At 38.6% G+C, this 18741-nt stretch overlaps 1 protein-coding gene across 11 annotated transcripts in view; it reads left to right on the top strand.

Moving 5' to 3' along the window:
• Positions 1-18741, top strand: part of dock10 (dedicator of cytokinesis 10) — a 78561-nt gene that overhangs the window by 37605 nt on the left and 22215 nt on the right. For 10 of the 11 annotated variants that reach the window (XR_003675327.1, XM_028463799.1, XM_028463795.1 and 7 more), the window contains exons 3-32: positions 955-1044; positions 1362-1444; positions 6035-6107; positions 6397-6531; positions 6628-6762; positions 6849-7035; positions 8752-8837; positions 9612-9695; positions 9814-9972; positions 10970-11218; positions 11314-11436; positions 11951-12033; positions 12159-12281; positions 12379-12458; positions 12546-12733; positions 12813-12878; positions 12962-13054; positions 13150-13273; positions 13378-13499; positions 13641-13724; positions 14368-14460; positions 14538-14656; positions 14913-14982; positions 15905-16018; positions 16129-16200; positions 16300-16446; positions 17287-17370; positions 17470-17566; positions 17697-17729; positions 17921-18099. Coding sequence is in view for 10 of the 11 variants with exons in the window: in XM_028463799.1 (XP_028319600.1) it covers positions 955-1044; positions 1362-1444; positions 6035-6107; positions 6397-6531; positions 6628-6762; positions 6849-7035; positions 8752-8837; positions 9612-9695; positions 9814-9972; positions 10970-11218; positions 11314-11436; positions 11951-12033; positions 12159-12281; positions 12379-12458; positions 12546-12733; positions 12813-12878; positions 12962-13054; positions 13150-13273; positions 13378-13499; positions 13641-13724; positions 14368-14460; positions 14538-14656; positions 14913-14982; positions 15905-16018; positions 16129-16200; positions 16300-16446; positions 17287-17370; positions 17470-17566; positions 17697-17729; positions 17921-18099 (3375 nt within the window). In the remaining variant the exon portion in view is untranslated. The remainder of the gene's footprint in view (positions 1-954; positions 1045-1361; positions 1445-6034; positions 6108-6396; positions 6532-6627; positions 6763-6848; positions 7036-8751; positions 8838-9611; positions 9696-9813; positions 9973-10969; positions 11219-11313; positions 11437-11950; positions 12034-12158; positions 12282-12378; positions 12459-12545; positions 12734-12812; positions 12879-12961; positions 13055-13149; positions 13274-13377; positions 13500-13640; positions 13725-14367; positions 14461-14537; positions 14657-14912; positions 14983-15904; positions 16019-16128; positions 16201-16299; positions 16447-17286; positions 17371-17469; positions 17567-17696; positions 17730-17920; positions 18100-18741) is intronic. The other variant, XM_028463794.1, reaches the window with a different exon arrangement.

The following is an 18741-nucleotide window of genomic DNA, read 5'->3' as shown; positions in this document are numbered from 1 at the left end:
AACCTGTGGTTGTCTTCAAAATCTGAAGCCCATATTCAGCCTTTGAGGGTGTGTGTGTGTGTGTGTGTGTGAATAGTATGTATTTCAATATCTGAAGAATATTAGCATTTTTCTTTCAATGTTTGTCAAAAGATGTTGATTTTCTCATTTGTGGAACACATGAAAAACTTCTTATAGAATTGACATTAACAAAAAACAAAAATGTTGACAGTATTGATTAAAAAAACATGAATGGCATTAATTTCATAGGATTTTATTTTGATTTCCTCCAATATCATCCATCAGATGTTGTTTTATAAGGTTAAGTCAACCATAGTATTTACTTCCAGGACTTTGTTTTCTTGACTGTTCTTTGCGCTAAATTCTAGCATCAACCTGTTTGTATTAAGATGTAAAACAATTCATTCCCTCACCATTTTTAACAATGCTATGCCTGTATAGATCCCAGTAAGGGTCCATAAGCAGGGCTAAAGAAGAAATACTTAGTTGGAGATGATCCAACACTAAGCAACTACAGTAACACCATGCCTTCCCACTATAGACAGAGGGGTGGATGAACTCACAGTGCAGAGGAAAATAACATAGAAATGTCACAGATACACATACTATACATGTAGTGGACTGATCAGAGTTCAATCCAAGCCTGAAAGATTGACAAAATCAAAATGAGGCTTGAACAATATGTGGCAAAACCCCAGAACAAAAAAATTGAAAACTATCTAATCTATATAATCCTGTATTATAAACTTAAATGAACTCCCTTCTACTGTTTGTCAAATAAAGATGGGAGACCTGTGGATGTATACCATCTTACTGAAAGGTCATTTAAAGGATTATTGATTGTAAACTTTAAAGACCTATGGACCATAGTCCTCCATTCTTATGGCAGATATACTGCATGTATTTTTCTTATCTTGGTAAAGTTTTGGTTAAGGTAACTGTTCCTGCGTTCAGGTATCCACAGTGCCTCAGGAGAGACGAACTCTCGATTCAACAGTTCCTGAGGGGGCGGAGCTTCAGGCGGAATGTCTGCTGGTCAGGCAGGTAAGATGCACTGTGCAACTACTCATATGGTAAGGTGTACAGTAAAACATTTGCAGAGCAAATTTTCTGTCAACAATCAGGCAGGATGTGAAACCCTGAAAGTCTGTGTGACTTTCTCGACATGCGTGACATGGGATGTTCAGAAGAGTAAAAATATCTTTGTCGATTCCCTGGGGTCTCAGCCTAATTTTAGTACAGTATGTTAAATAATTCCAAAATAATAGCCTGTACATGTCCATTCACCACAGGTTTGAATAATGGAGATATAACGTTTTATTTCATCAATAATTAATTCTAATGATCCTTTTCTACTCCAGGCCTGTAGGTATTATAACGCTGAGTTAAATGTGGTCCAGTTTAAGTATGACGACTACGCTGGAGACTATCGCCTCCTTCCAAGGTAAGACACATGTAGAGTCGTATGGAGTTGCACTTTACAGTAAGAAAAGAAAAGAAAACACCCCCCCTCTTTTTTTTTAATTAATTTAATTTTTATATATATATAATTTTTTTTTTATTCATTTATTTTTTATTATTATTATTATTATTATTTTTTAATTTGATTATTATTATTAATAATATTGCTTGTTTGTTGTTCAGTTAAAATGTTCAAAACCTTTAATAAAAAGAATTGAAAAAAGAAAAAAGAAAAGAAAAGAAAACAATAATCAACCCCCCACCCCCACAAAAATTAAAAAAAAAAAAAAAAAAACATAGGCCTCTGCTTTTTTTGAGCAAAAATGTGTGTTTTAAGGCAAATGTTTTCTTCTTTTTGGGTTTGACCAATAAGTACATGTTAAGACATTTACGAAAGTATATTGTTTTACATTCATTCCACATACAAGGAACAGCCTGAAGTCATTTAAAAAACATTGTGTGTAATAGATTTATATACAAGGTCAAGCCCAGTAATCTGTAACATTGGAATATTATTGTTCTTCACAAATGAATCAAAGTTCTCTACCCTACCGGATGATTCAAACTTTTGATGTTGCACTTTTGGCTCACAGACCATGTTTGACACCACTGTATTACTCTTCTTAAGAATTTGGTTTTGTTTGGCTTTCCCACTTGAATGATGATGTGCTGCATTTTTCCATCTGGCCACTCAGTCCCTTAAGTACCTGCTAAAATAGAGAATAAGTGTTATTTATGAATGGAAGGTGGAAGGTCTTTAGCAAGGCTAAGATGGTGGCTGGTGTTGAGTGAGGAAGACTTGTGATTATTGATTTTCCAAACTATCGTTTCCTTATTTTGAATGTCAGTCATCCCTTCAGACTTCTGTTCAATTATACAGGCATTTATTTAAATCTTGCAGTCTGTCAGTCATCAAGAGTTTTGTTGTTCCCAGAGAGACTGACCTAGAGGAACCCAGCACTCACTGATCTCAGCCACAGGAATGTCCCCGCTCTGTCCCATGTGTGTCCGCTGTATTCTTTCCCTGAGTTCACACGACCTTTAAAATGACACTCACTTTAAACTGAGACCATAAAGTGAAGAGTCTCTACTAATAGATCTTATATATTCAATATTATTTTATACTACTGGAATAACTGATCTTGAAGCAAACTAATGTACATGCTAACTTGCACGGAGTTGGTGAATAAAGGTGGGATGATGTATTGTGCAGCAAGATATTGCGATGTTAAAACATCACAAGATGTGTCGTCAAGGGTACGAGTGGTATCGCGAGGGGGGGGTGTGCGTTTGTATTAAAAAGAATCTACGCAATCAAGTACACACCCGTTTATTCTGGTTTGTTTTTTATTTGTTTTATTCCTATTGAGTTTCAAATGTCATACCAAGAGTAAGTACATCCAGAGTTAAAGTCACAATTTGTTTTTGGTCTTAACGAAAATATTGTATCGTATGTGACTGTGACCCCATTAGAGCTGTAATCTGGCCGCAAAAATTAGGCCCAACCTGGCCCGAGCCCGACAGAATACGTCCCAAACCAGTTGAAATCGATGTCTGACACTATTCAAATCAGTGTGCACACATGTAGAATGATCCAAGGCCAGTTTCTTTAATAACTCAGCTTTATTTACTTGCCACTCGTTCTGCACACAACTATGAACATGGCAAGCAGCTTCAAGCGCTGCTACATGTACGTACTGGTTTATTTCTGCCGTAAAGCATGTCTGACACTGCTGTAATGTAACGCACAACTCAGCGACCTGTTCTCTACATACAGAATGTGGGAGCACACAGCTCCAAAAACGAGCCATTTGTAAAACATTTTCACATTATTTAATCACGTGCCAGAAGCCAGCCTTCCATTCACCTCTCCAGCATTCAGCAGAGATCTTAGATAAGCCCTATATTGTCCATCCCAGACAAAGGCAACTGTTGGCCCTCAGTTTAATTTGGTGCTATTCCCAAAACAAACACAAAAAGACTCTAAAGATACACAGAACAACACACAAGATCACTCTAGACCAGGGGTGCCCAATCCTGGTCCTCAAGAGCCACTATCCAGCTTGTTTTAGATGTTTCCCTCTTCCAACACACCTGAGGGGTATTCCATAAAGGAGAGTTTATCCATAAACTCTGGGTCAACATACCCAGCGATGGGAAACTCTGGATATCTGATTCCATTACAGCTGGTATGAAGTGGGTCAATCAACCCTGAGTATGTAAACCTTGGGTTACTTACGTGTGATAAAAAGCCATCATCAATGGATCAGAGATTTACTCGAGCTACCATGACAACCAAACGGAAGAGAGTGATTTATTCACCCTAATGGGTGAAATAAGCCGGTGTTTCAGGAATATGAGCCTGTTCTAAAGGTGCGTTCAGTCTTCAGTGACTATAGTGGCTTAAATCATCCGTAAATTTGTCACACTTTTTGGTCGCTTCATCACTTTATTGCTTCAGTGACGTGACGAGCGGGGAATAATATGAGCAGCAGCAGCAAAGGATGGCTGCATAGAGGGCCCTCCCATTACACTGGATATAAAGACAGTGACAGCCGCTTGATATTGAATCAATCATATTGATTTTTAATGTAATATTGTCGCCAGAGTCATCTCGACGTCCTAAAAATGTCATAAAAAAAACACTGAAGCGGGACGCAAAACCGCGAGTCATCTCTCCCAACAATTCACTGCGCCATCATACCTTCAAAGATGCGTGATCTACAGATTTAACTATATAACAATATAAAACAACAATCGAGCCTTAAAAGTGGATTCATTTAAATTGTCATCTCCTCCTTTACATTATCCACAGGTTTGTATTCAGTGAACTTTACTACAGACGTCAGTAGATGTTTTAATGCAGATCAACCTCTCAGTGACTTTCACTTAATGCTTTGTATCCACAACGTTATAAAGAAAACTACCGTTTGCACAAAAAAAAAAAAAACGTAAAGCAACACAACATTAGTAATGATGTGAGCACGTCTGTGGTGTGTGATGTTACTAATGTGTTTCAGAGAAGAGTGTTAAGGTTCATTAAAGTGTTAAGAAATGGTGTTCAGGTGGGCGGAGCCAGGTAGAAACCCTGGGTTTCTTTGATAAAACCTGCCAGCGACCAGGTTTAGTTCACGGACAGTGTTGCCAGGGTAACATACTCAGAGAAGAACATAACCCGCTTTATGGAATACCCCTCTGATCGAAATGACCAGGATTGTTACCAGGCTTCTGCAGAGCTTGATGGTGAGTTAATCATTTGAATCAGGTGTGTTGGAAGAGGAAAACATCTAAAACATGCTGGATAGGGGCTCTTGAGGACAAGTATTGGTCACCCTTGTACAACAAAAATACACAAAAAGAATTTACAAGATACTAAAATTGGCAACAGAAATACGGAAAATGAGAGAAAATACACAAAAGATGAAAGACTGCGTAAAACATTTTCTCCTTCCATGTGTGAATTGCTAAAATTGGTTAATTCTTGTAATATTGTTGACATGCCACAATGGGAGGGGTGTGGTGGCGGTGGTGGTAGCACCGGAAGCAATTGAGGCAGCAGGCAGGTGTAGTGTTCATAAAACCAGTCCATGTTTAATAGCAGAAACTAACAAAAAACTAAATCTGAAAAAAGGCACAAGCAAAACAGGAAGCAGCAGATAAAACACACAGGGTAACATCAACAATGAACCAGCCATCATTCTGTGTCCAAAGTAAACACTCAGCTAAATAGTGAGGGAGACTTAACTGGGAACGAGCCACACCTGAGTGCAAAACATGACACCACTGGAAGGAGGAGACACGAGCAGGAAGACCTGGGAACACCAAGACAAGAGTTAAAACATAAAACCAGAATTAAAAACACAATAAACAAAGACTCACAGAAAGCAAAACAGAAGGGCTAAAGAAAACTTCAACTAAAACAGAACCTGACACATGTATGTTAATAATGTGGCCCACGGATCAGATTATCACATTTTTGTGGCCCCCACTGAGAGAAAAGTTGTTCATCTCTGGTCTATAATATCGTATTGTGAACTCAATATATCGTCCCACTCTATTGGTGAGGAATACCCTGACTACCAATAGTGATCTACAGCCACTCATTATATGCAGCTCTCACAGGGCAGTAGTCTGCATTTGTTAAGTTGGTGTTAACATTTCTACTTCAACAATCACCGTAACTCTCTTAAACATTGGCCAGTTGAGATTTTTGTTCGGTTGCATTTACGGCTTTGCTTTGTGACTTTTAGCTTTCTGTGTTATCCTCCTCAAACTGCAGCCTCGCTGTCTGCAGCTTACAGCACAAACACAGCAACATTTTATCCCATGCCTCTCACACAAAGAGTAGCCTGCCTGTGAAGTCAGCAGAGTGGGATCAAGTAAGGGCTACCTATTGTTGACTCCTGACAGAGAGCGATGGAGCAGTGTCCGCCATTGGAACACAAACAACATGTGGCAATTTCTGTGTAGTTTTCCATTTATCCATCCATCCGTCTATCCATCCAATTACCCAGCCTTAGCATGTATTTAGTTTCTTCTTTCAACATTTTTTTTTTTTTTTACATTTTTGCAGGAAACTGTACAAAGCAGAGAAGCTGCCATCCCATTCTTTTGAGATCGATCATGAGGATATGGACAAGGATGAGGTCAGTAATGCCCCTTTATGTGTCAAATGCTTTTTAGAACAATTGCATCACATACGGCTTACATCGGAGAGCTCGTGTTCAAATCACTTTATTGGTGTTGTAAAAGCCGTTAAAAGATACTTTGCAACTGTACTTGGTTCATCACAGGTCAGTATTCCATTGTTTGTAAGTATAAAATGGCTGACAAATGACCTTTTTTTTCAGAGAGGCGAGAAAATTGTCTAGAAAGCCTCCTCTATTGATCATTGATGAATGGAAAGCTGATGGATCTGTAAATGTTTGTTGACAGGATACCACCTCGCTGTCTTCGTCTAGAGGAGGAGGAGGAGGAAGTGGAGGAGGGGGAGGGATTGGTGTGTTTCGCTCTGGCTGGCTGTACAAAGGCAACTTTAACAGCACAGTCAACAATAGCATCACTGTTAGGGTGAGCCAACGTGTTGATCAGTTGATAAGCACATGCATCTATTCCTGTTTTTTACTGTTCACCTCAATTTTCTGTACTGTATTTTTATGTGTGCAGTCATTCAAGAGGAGGTATTTTCAGCTTACTCAGCTAACAGATAACTCCTACATCATGAACTTCTACAAAGATGAGAAGATCTCAAAAGAACCCAAGGGATGCATATTCCTCGACTCGTGCACTGGTGTGGTACTGGTGGGTTTTTGAATGATTTTTTTTTTCAAAGATGAATTATCACTATGTTTTTGTTTCCAATTCTGTTCCTCTATTCATCTCCTCAGAATAATCGCCTAAGGAAACATGCGTTTGAGCTGAAGATGAACGAGGTGACGTACTTTGTGCTGGCTGCAGAGAATGAACAGGACATGGAGGAGTGGATCAGCACGTTGACGCGTATCCTGCAGATCAGTCCTCCTGACGGACCCGCCCCAGATCGGAAGAGTCTGGATCTCACAGAGCATCGGCAGGGTGATAATATGTCATTTTTGTCCACACACAAAGAAAACGGAAAGACCTGCCGTTCATTTAAACTTTGGATTTTTTTAATAGTTTCAGTACAGTGACCAAAATAGAAGAACATATTCTATAGATCAGGGGTGTTAAACTCTTATTAGCTCAGGGTCCAATTACAGACCAGTTTGATTTCAAGTGGGCCACTGATTTTAGGAAAAAGGGGCAATTTTAACATTAATGGGCCCTAGTTTGCACTTCCACGTATAAATTACACAAAGTATATAAGAGACCGACAATATCCAAGCATTAAGTGACATTAAAGCTGCTACCCGGAGTTTCTGCGAAACATCTAGATGTCCCGCCCTAAATTGCTCCACTTCCTTCCCTGCCTTTGCCAATCTAAGAGAAGCCACGCCTCTACTTTTCTGCAAGCGCATCGCGGACATAACAAGGTCTCATCGGGTCGCATTGATATAGGTCTATGGGTCAGGTACAGTAAGAGCCAAAATCATATTTACCTGTTTGCTGTTGTGAAGCGCGGCCTTGTTTCCGTGCACAGTTCCGCATTCACTTTGATTGACAGTCTCAAAAACAGGAAGTCAAAGCCTATTGGCTGGGCGATCACGGCACTTGTTTCCATTTGTATTGGGGTCTATAGGACGAAGGAGGGACTTATTTACATTAATGTATATGAATGACCACTGGCAGTAGACCATAGTAAAACACTAGTTAGGTATTTTTTCGTATTTCAAAATAATCATACATAAACATAGATTTCTCAGAAACTCCAGATATCAACTTTAACCATAAATTCACTTATGCTTCCTTGTTATTATGAACAATTGCTATTTATTGTAGTAGAATTATTTGAGGAAATTTGCAGGATTTTGAAAATATTTACTGTTTTTCATCAATTTGAGATTAAAAATTGACTGTCACATAAGCATGGGAAATGTATGAAGTAATATTCATGTGTATTTGGAGGGACTGCGATATCTAAAACTGAATTTTTGATGTAATTTACACAATGATACAAACTAGATGTTCTAAAGGGCTGGATTTGGCCCCCGGGCCTTGAGTTTGACACATGTGAGAGGCAGAGACGTTATCTATCACCAGATTTATCACAGTGCTTTTTAAATGTAACTCAGTGCTCTGGAGAAATACAATCTTTTCTTCGTAGCCTTTCTGACGTCATCTGTTTTTCGATCATCCCATGACCTTAATGGGGGATTTCAGTTGGGTGGAGGCTTTCCCTATAACGTCCCTAACAGGAAATAAAACCTGGCCAAGGACTTAGAACTTCCCCTGTTTCTAGCACTCTAAATGGAGTTATTGCTGACCTTTAGTGCCAGCTCTGTAAGAGATTAGGCACTGGCTCACTGCCTGCTGTTCAACTTTAGAAAACTGATAGAGTATTCAAAATTGAATAATGATGTAATCCTTACAGCTGTTACGGCTCTGTGGTTCTTTAGTAGGCCTCTAAATCAAGGTGCGGGGGAATAATAAGCCCGTCTTATTTAGCTCCACACAACATGTGGGTTATATGTCTGCACATACCTTATTATCCATAAACACCACATATTTAGTTCAAATGTATTTGCTGGTTGATATACAGTACATCGACTGATTTACATTAGATACATTTTCCTATCCACTTAATGAAAGCCGTCATAGTCCATTCATCACGCACCCTTTCAGCAGTCCTAGTGATGTTTGTTCTCTTTCCAGATGTGTTCGACATGTCGCTGAGTGACGGATGTTTGCATGAAAATGAAGAAACGACGGAGAATGGCATCAATCCAGAGCTGGCAAAGGTTGGCTACACAAACAATGCTGTTATTGAACATTAAGAAACTGAAAATGAGCTTCATAATTATCACTTGTCCACAAACCCTGTATGGATTTATGGTAATTCTAAACAGTACGTTGAGAATTGGATTGTAAGCTGCATGCAAAGAAACGCAAAAGGGTTAGACTGGCATTCTGATCTCAGTTGAATCCCTTGGGGAATGATAATGTTTGCGTGCTTTAGTGACAAAAAAGTACAAAAATGCTAATAATCAAAATATAATGTTTGCAATTAAACTTTGGACATTGCATTGAGGTCAGCTGGGTCTGCAATACACTTAAAAAAGGAGCTCATCTGAACAAACTGAATTAAATTGAATTTCCCCACTACTTCGACAAAAAATGAATGCTTGCGAGACAATAGGCTTTTTAAAATGTATAAATAAATGACTCATAACTCTGGAGGATACTTTCAAAGGCAGAGCCAAAATTCAAAATCTCAGAAATAGATGGATCAATGTTTCATTGTCTAGTTTAACTGGGTCTTTGTGGGCCACAAACCAGTTTATTTTAAAAATTTTCAATCTGATTTTAATGACACTTTTTGACCCGCTCTTCTTTATAATGAACTACTTTTGTGAGTTGGAGCAGGAAGACCTTGAAAATAAGTAGGACTGTGGCCCTCGAGGACCTGGGTTTAATATCCCTGGCCTAGATGTTGTTTATACCACTAGCTCCAAAAAACTTTTTTGAGTTGTGCCTGTGAATCTGAGTTTTCCTGCCATATTCCCTTTCCCCAGTACATTTCTGAGACAGATGAAGGAGTTCGCTCTGCCCGAAGAGAAGAACGACTCAATCTCTTTTCTCTTGATCCTGACACCCCTGTAAGTGTTTGAATGTTTCACTTTGTTTTATAATATCAATGTAAGGTTTGGCTTAAGATAAGAGTTTTTATACTAGCAATAAACAAAAGCAAAGTGAATTGGTTTTCTTTCGTTAAAGGTTTTGAGGAGCCCACGGACTGAACATTCACTGAGTGGAGACACGTCCGTGCGTCCGTTTGAGGAAAAGCTGGGCAAAAGGTTTATGCTCACGTGTCGATCCCTGAATCTCATGATGCAGGCCTGTGTCAATGAGAATGACACTGGACCTGTCACCAATGTGAGGATAAAGAGTTGGTTTTTGCTTAAACCAGGCTTATTGTTTAAGTTGGAATTTTGCCATTTTTTCTTCTCCAAAGCATAGTTGTAAGGTAACATTTAAAACCCTTTTGGTAACACTTTACTTGATGTTTTATACAGAAGGCTGACATTATGTTGTCATTAAGTGTCGTTCTCTAAATTATGACACCTTAGGAGCAATGTTGGAATTTTTTGGGTTATGTGTGTTAGGGTTAGGGCAGGGGTCACCAACCTTTCTGAAACTGTGAGCTACTTCATAAGTACTGTATAATCCTAAGGGTAGAAAACCAGTTAGAAAAGCACTTCTTAAATTCTACATTTTCACGGTTTCACTTTAATTAGAGGGTAAGATAATAAAGAAGGCTAGTAGTTACTTGAAAAAGTAGGAAATGTTGAGGTTTCAACATGAAACACTTTATTTTTCACTTTATTTACGCAATTGTTTCTTTTTCATTACATTTTATTGAAAATCCACCTTGCTTTTATTTTAAAAAAATATATCTTATATATCATATTGTATTTAACATACTACTGATACACCAGATCTGCAACATATAAAAATATGTCACAATGTTTTACTGAAAAAAACATTTAAAGATGTTTAATTTATCACTAAAAATGTATCAGCAGTATTTAATTTTACTAAGTACTAACTACATTTCTCATATGTATTTATCTTTGTGAGTTTGAATCCTGTAAAGTAAATCAGATTTTATGTGGTTAAGGTTAGGGGTTAAAATAACAAAGGGTTAGGGTAACAAACGACACTTAATGACAGCTAATGCTAACGTTAATGCTATTGCTAATGACAGGTGTCATGTCATTATAAAGACAGTGTAATGTTAGCCTTTATGTATAAAACTTCCAAGTGTTACCACCCTTTCTCGTGATGACAATAGATGTAGGATCTATGACTTTCCTTAGCAAAGCAGGTGCTTCTCAAAGTTGATGATCGATTATTCTACCGAAACCTCTAGATTGAACCCTTCTTCGTGTCGCTGGCTTTGCTGGATGTCCGAGAAGGGAGAAAAGTCTCCTCTGACTTCCACGTGGACCTGAACCACGAGACGGTGCGTCAGATGCTCGGTTGCTGCACCAACGGGATGGCGGATTCTCGTGTGGTGCTTGGAAGTCAGGAGAATGGCTTGTGCTCTGCTGCTGAGAAGAAAGCAGATGATTGTCACCCCAGCCTGGATTTGGAGCACTGGCTTTGCTATCCTAAGCAGGTAAAAGGTTGTCACCTCCACAATATTCCCCTTAGATACGGTTGAGCAAATATCTTCAGTATTTAGACTGACTGCCTGCAATGTTACCCTTGAAGGCTATTTTCTCAGTCACAAACCCCCACACGGATATAGTGATGGTGGCACGGGTGGAAAAGGTGCTGATGGGAAATATCACCTGTGGGACTGAGCCTTATATCAAGAACACAGACTCTACCAAGGTCAGAAAGTCATTCAGTTCTTTCTTTGTTGCAAGTGGTTTTAAACTGTTATAATCAATTGTAACAATACAGAGCCATGTTTCATAGAAAAGTGAGTACTGTACTGATAATGGGTCAAGAAAGTGCTGTTAGGCTTCTTATTGTCTACATCCAGCCAAGCATTTATGGTGAACATTTCCAAAGTGGTTTTCCTGTAAGGACAGAATTTGTCTTCATTGCTGACTGCCATCTAGTTCAGAAAGGAGGTTTTCCCGTGATTCTGTCCAAGGCATTTCCTGGCTCTCCCCCTCACTGGCAGCGCTCCATGTGGCCCATGTTTAAATGGCCAAGTGAATTAGCAGACATTGAACTTGCTGCCAGACTGACTGTGTTTAACAGCATCTGATTTACTTCACTTCTCTGTCTACGTCAAACACAATTTAGTGCCCATCACATCCCATTATGAGAATGTTTACTGTGGCTTCTTCTTAACATCTCTCTTTGTTCACCTTCTCCTATTTTTCATCCCAATCAGATTGTGCAGAAGATTTTAAAATCTAACAAGCAGTTTTGCAGTAAACTGGGAAAGTACCGAATGCCTTTCGCCTGGTCCGTCAGGTTAGTGTTTGAAGCCTCTGCATTTGTGACCATATAAAGGTCACTGCATTGTAGCTCTTAAAGGATTTCATTGAAAAGGGCAGTGGTCATTTCATCTAACTCTTTTTCTATTACGTCTATCATAGGCCAGTGTTTAAAGACAACCATGGAGCTCTTGACCGAGAGTCTCGTTTCTCACCTCTTTTCAAGCAAGAAAGCAACAAAATTTCTACAGATGACCTGATAAAGCTAGTGTCAGAGTACAGGAGGTAAAACGTGGCAAGACAAACAAGCCTTGGACTTAATTATTCAGGATAAAATGAATGCAGGTAAGTTTGAAATGTTTTTTTTTTTTTTGTTCTTTAGGGCTGAGAAGACCAGCAAACTGCAAACTATTCCAGGAACGCTGGACGTTGCACTGGATCACGTTCCACTGGAGCATCCCAGTATGTCTGCATTTGTGTTTGCGTTTGCCATTTGATTATTTTTCCTTTTTTTCTAAGATCCGACCTTGGGTTGATTTCCTCTTTCAGACTGTGTCACATCCTCTTACGTACCCGTCAAGCCTTTCGAGGAGCTGAGCAAACAGCAGCCCACCGTGGAGATGGAGGAGTTTGTCCAGGACAGCACTAGGTTCACTCAGCCACACCGTGTCTATAGAAACCACATCTACGTCTACCCAAAACACCTCAAGTATGACAGCCAGAAAAGCTTCGCCAAGGTATAAAGACTGTCGTTATCACTGATTGGAATTATTATTTGGTCGCTCTTTGGTTATTCATTAGCATTCTTGTTCATAGGCTCGTAATCTTGCAGTGTATGTGGAGTTTCGCAGCTCAGATGAAGAGGTGGCCAAACCCTTAAAGGTAAAACATTTTTTTTGATATTATATTTAATTTTAAATCAATAAACCCCTTTTAATTGATATCTTGGAAAAACTGATTTTTAGTGCATCTATGGAAAGCCAGGAGGACCACTCTTTACCACAGCAGCCTGTTCCACAGTCCTTCATCACTCTCAGAACCCGGATTTTTATGATGAGGTGAAGCTATACATATCATTTAGATGTAAAAGCTTATGCTCCTAATGTCAGCCATGATTAAATAGTTGATTTCAACACTTCCTGTTGTTTATTAGGTGAAGATCGAGCTTCCTACCCAGCTCCACGAAAAGCACCATCTCCTTTTTTCCTTCTACCATGTCACATGTGACATCAATGCTAAGACAAATTCTAAGAGGAAAGAGGCCCTGGAGACCCCCGGTGAGATAGTTACAAATCACATGCCAAGCAATGTGATGGTTAATGTTTCTGACATCATGTGAGCTATATTTTAATCATTATCCCTTGTTTTTTTTTTTCTCCAGTGGGGTACTCATGGCTGCCACTTCTCAGAGAAGGCCGTGTGTCATCTCATGAGTTCAACATCCCAGTTTCCTGTAACCTGCCACCAGGATACCTGGCCATCAAAGAGGCGGGGGGCACCAAGGTAAGCTCCAGTAAACCAGCAGGGTGGATGAAAAATAAAGACAAGCTGAGTGATACATTTACCACTTTGTATAATGGGGATATCAATCACAGCATGTGGAGATAAAAATGATCAAACTAAAGCTTGGCGTTTCTTTCACAGAGTGGAGCAGATGTGAAATGGGTCGATGGAGGAAAAGCTATCTTTAAAGTATCCACCAATGTTTTGTCTACAGTATACACTCAGGTAACACCAGATTGTTAAAGCATTCATAAAGTGCATCAGGCTTATAAGACACGTGTTTATGAATATTTTGCCTTTAATTGATGTAATCATAGTTTACCACATGTATTTTATATTGGCTCTGCTTATCTTTCTGGTTAATGCTACTGCTAGGCTAATGCTATTGCTGGGTTAATGCTATTGCTAGGCTAATGCTAATGCCAGGTTATTGCTAATGCTAGGCTAATGCTAATGTTATCCCAATACTAATGAAAATGCTATGTTAATGCTACTGCTAGGTTAATTCTAATGCTAGGCTAATGTTACTCCTAAAGCATTTGAAATGCAATATCTCAGCTGTTTTTCTACCAGTTTGCACTGAATTTGCTCAGTCCAAACCCAAATCGCCAACATTGGGATACACGACCTTGGCTTACCGACCCCGGTCACTTCTTAGGACCCTACGACGCCGCTTGCGGCTTTGATTTATTTTTATTTTTGTGTTCACTTACATTTTTTTCTTCAGAACTGTTGGATATTTATATTTATCGATATTCAAACACATACTCATTTGTCCATAATTGTCAACTCTACTTAAGCTCCCACTATATGAATACATGCTTCCAACAGGCACTGTACTAGTCTTATAAATTCATCTTCTTTCCAGGACCCCCACTTGAACCGATTCTTCCAGCAGTGCCAGAAGAGAGAGCTGGATCTCTCTCAGCCTCCTACCTCCAACTTCCTCAACTGCCTGAAGGTCAGAGCAAAGACCTTGTGTATATTTCACGTTTCTTTCTCATTCTTCACTTACTGTACCTTTCCCTCATTGTCCAGGGTCTCCTCAGCATGGAGAGAATCCCAGTGATTGTCCGGTTTCTCCCAGTCATCTTCAACCAGCTGTTTAAGGTTCTGACACAGAATGACAATGATGAGGTCACCATTGCCACCACCAGGTAGACATTGGCACTACAGCACTGTCATTTTTTATTTAGTTTTCTTGCGCTTTGTGCAAAGGAAACAATAAAACAGTCTGATTTTACAAAGGTTGTGTATTTTTTTAAAGAAAGCCTTATATTGATTAAATATTTTTATCGTTCCTTTTTTTATAACATTGCACAAAATCTTATCCAACCATAAAGGACTTAGGTTAACATTTAAGAACAAAATAAGAGTGTTTTAAAGATGTTTGTTGTTGTTGTTTCCCTACAGGGTCCTGGTCCACATTGTTGCAAAATTCCATGAGGAAAACCTGGATCATTACCTGTATTCCTACATCAAGGTACAAAATAGAGGCATTTTACATTAAAGTCATGTGTTTGTGATTGAACAGAGTAAAGATAATAGTTTAGATACTTTAAAAAAGAAGAAGGAAAAAATAGGCATGTTTTTGCACATAAAATCAATTCACTGCACTGGTTTTTCCATTCATGGAGAATAAAATAAGCAGGACTTTGTGCATTTGTGTGCAGTTTGGCCAGCAGGAGTTTATCTAGGACCACATGCCCAAAACGCTGTGCAAACACACACACGAGAAAGAAGAATGTTAGGGGGGAAAAAAAAGGCAAGCACATGACAGTCGGCCTGCTCAATCAGAAAGACAAAGCGTGTTTGTTTATGAGTGGAAATCAGAGAGAGGATTAGAGCGCAGAACAGGAAAACCCACAAGAACGTTTCATGTTGGCAGTGTTGGTGGAAAACTGAGGAGTCTGAGGAATGATGGGAGGCTGGAGGAGAAAAAGGACATCTAATGCAGCGGCGGTTGCCATAGTAACCGATTGGCAGGGAGCTCGGTGCTATTGTTGCTCAATGTAAACTGCTAAGAGTGTGTGTGTGTATTTATTCACTGTAGCATAAATTAGAAAGGATGCAAACCAATAAAACCAAAAAGAATCGTTTTTGTTCTTGAATCAGAATGATGTACTTGGAAAAAAAACATTGAATCTGCTTTTAAACAGATCATGTGTCTGTTGTTGTGAATCTTTTCTAATAAATCAAGTTCAGCCTTTTATGTTGCATCGATCTTTATCAAAGCATTCACTTTTAAATACATCCGGACTCGGAAAAAAAGCTATTTTTAGTTTATTTAGCAAAAACAAGAAACAGCACTTACCATATAAGTACCTATCATAATTTACGAAGCATAATGGATCAAACCGAGTAAAAGTCACAGAACTGAAAGGTGATGTTTTTCTGTTTTTTAGTATGTGTTCAAGTCAGAGGCTCATGGTTTTAGGACAGTTCACGAAGAGCTCGCTAAGGGGATGACCTTTGACCTGAAGAGCAACGATCATGCAGCAGTCAGGAACATCCTCAAGGTTTGTCCCTTTTACTGATCTCATCATTCATTCAGGATCTGCCTTGCTCACTTAAGATTAAACTTTTCCTTGAACGACGTCAACTATGGTCTGATTTATCCTGGTTCCAGTTCTCCTGGTTCTTCTTCGAGCTTATTGTCAAATCCATGGCCCAATGTTTGGTGGACTCTGATAAGGTGAAGGTACGGTGTCTTCTTTACTTACAAACCATAACTTACAGTTCAAATATCTCTATATATTTGTTTTAACTTCCAAATATTGTGCTGTGTTTGGTTCTACAGCTTCCGAGGCCTCAGCGTTTCCCGTCATCCTACCAGAGCCGAGTGGAGACACTGGTGGAGACGGTATCTGAGCACATCTTCTGGAAGAATAAAGACCTGGCAGACGAAACTCGCAGTGCCAACTCAGCTGTTGCTTCTTTTGTTAAGGTGAGGAAATAATTTAAATAGACTTTAAGATGATTTCTAGAATATTGTCAATCCCATGTTTTTTAAAACTGATCCTTTGGACTCCATGTTTGAACTAAGCGAACGGATCATGTTTCATCACCCTTTACATAATTTTATTACTTATTTTGTAATGTGGAATATTAGAAAAGGCTTGTTTATTAAAAAAAACAGACCCATTTATTATAAACCAATGGATTACATATAATAAACATTTTAGAATAAGAATATTCTATGACTGAATAAAAAAATAAAATAGAAAATATTGAAAAATAAATCCAAAAAACCAATATATATTATATCAGAGATTTTAGATGCAGTCTGAAAAAATCAGATATTGTTATATGGCTGGTGTCGGACCAATGTCCAATATCAATATTGGATCGGGACACCCCTACTTGTATATAAAATATAGGTTTTAATATTTTTGGTTTGGGCAGCTGAGCCTTTTTTGTGTCAGTATACCCCTCAATTTATATATTTTTTAAATGGTAAAATGTGGGAAGCTTGATACCAAACATACTTTAATATTTGTTAACTACATACTGTATATGTAGAGCTGTACATAGAACTGTCAAATTAACAGACAACTTGTATAGAATTTTCATGGCAATTACAATTACAAAGTACATTTTTTGAACTCACTTGCAATTTAACTACTATTTCGACAGCAACAGATTTTTAAAATTACAAGTAGAATTATTATTACACCTAATTGTAATTAATTATCAATTATACAATTGCAAATATAATTGACACCGACCCTGCTGAGAGATTCATCCATCAAGTTAAACAAATAATATTGACTCTGTTTCTTGGCAGCGCTGCTTTACTCTGATGGACCGAGGCTTCACATTCAAGTTGATCAGCAACTACATTAACATGATCACTGCTACTGACAGCAAGGTGAAAAATATGCAATTATCCAAAAGAGCATCTTCAGCCTAATTAAAGTTCAAAGCACTGATCAAAATATTTGTTTTTGGGTGTTTTTTTTTTTTTTAGATTTTATGCGAGCTGAAGTTTGATTTCTTGAGAGACGTGTGTAACCATGAACACTACATTCCTCTCAGCCTGCCCTTGCCTTCGGCTCGTATCTCAGGTGAGCATCTGTGTCTGAGCTGTTTATTATTAGTGTCATACGTCCAGTTACTCCCGTGCACATTTGTGTATTAACATTTCCTCTCAAAACTCTCTCGGTCATCTTTTTTCAACATCGTTGCCCATTTCAGACCATGCATCCCCTGAACCACAAAGCAGTCATGGTAAATATGTTCATTCACTCCTTTGTGTCATTTTCTGTCATCCATTTGTTCATCATCATGAAGTTGTGATGAAATTCATATTATAGGTCATTTGTCACATTGCTTGCCATTTTTTTTTTTTTTTTTGTTTAGATGTAACGCTAATAGTTGCCTCGCTTAACTTTCCTTGATGGTGTGTGATTTTTCCTTAGTGTCAGTGCCTGAGTACAACCTGACTGGAGAGTTCTGCAGAAAGCATTTCCTGACGGGGCTGTTGCTTCGGGAACTTGGTCTGGCCCTCCAGGATGAGCAGGACCTGAGACACCTCGCTTTGGCCACTCTCAAAACTTTAATGGCCAAACACTCTTTGGATTCACGCTATGCCACCAAGGTAGATAGATTATACACCTGTCTATCTATCAGAATCACTTATCATTGTATGACCATCTGCAGTGCCCATGTGCGGCAGCCCACTGCACAACATAAAGCAATGTAGCTTGAATACACAGAGAAAAGAAAAGAAGGTTTTGGTATTATATTTGAATAGTCCCAACATAGTTGTGCCTTAATGACAAAAAATTAACAAAATGTTACTTGTTAAGTAGCAGGGTTTTACTATGATTCCATTAAAGCAGGGGTGTCAAACTTATTTTAGTTCATGGTCCAAATACGGACCAGTTGAATCTGAAGTGGGCCGCAGATTATAGGTGGGAAAACAAGCGTCTTCATCATTCTTGTGCCCTAGTTTGCACTTCCACAAATAATAGTATTTAAAGTATGTAAGGCACCAAAAATATCAGGCAATAATCCCTGCAGGATCTTAAATTTCCTTGAGTTTGTCCATTTTTTTATTTAATTTGGGGGAATAATTTGAGGAAAATTGTAGAATTTTGGAATATTTGAGAGTACGTACAACAATTTGAGATTAGAAATGACTGCCATCATGTGATATAAGTGTGAGAAAACTGTGAGCCCTGGAAAAAAAATGTGTGTATTTGTATATCTACAACTGAATCAGATGGTGACTTACAAA

This window comes from Gouania willdenowi, chromosome 13, assembly GCF_900634775.1.
Source record: "Gouania willdenowi chromosome 13, fGouWil2.1, whole genome shotgun sequence".
Taxonomy (NCBI): Eukaryota; Metazoa; Chordata; class Actinopteri; order Blenniiformes; family Gobiesocidae; genus Gouania; species Gouania willdenowi.
This window is presented reverse-complemented; position numbering and strand designations above follow the sequence as displayed.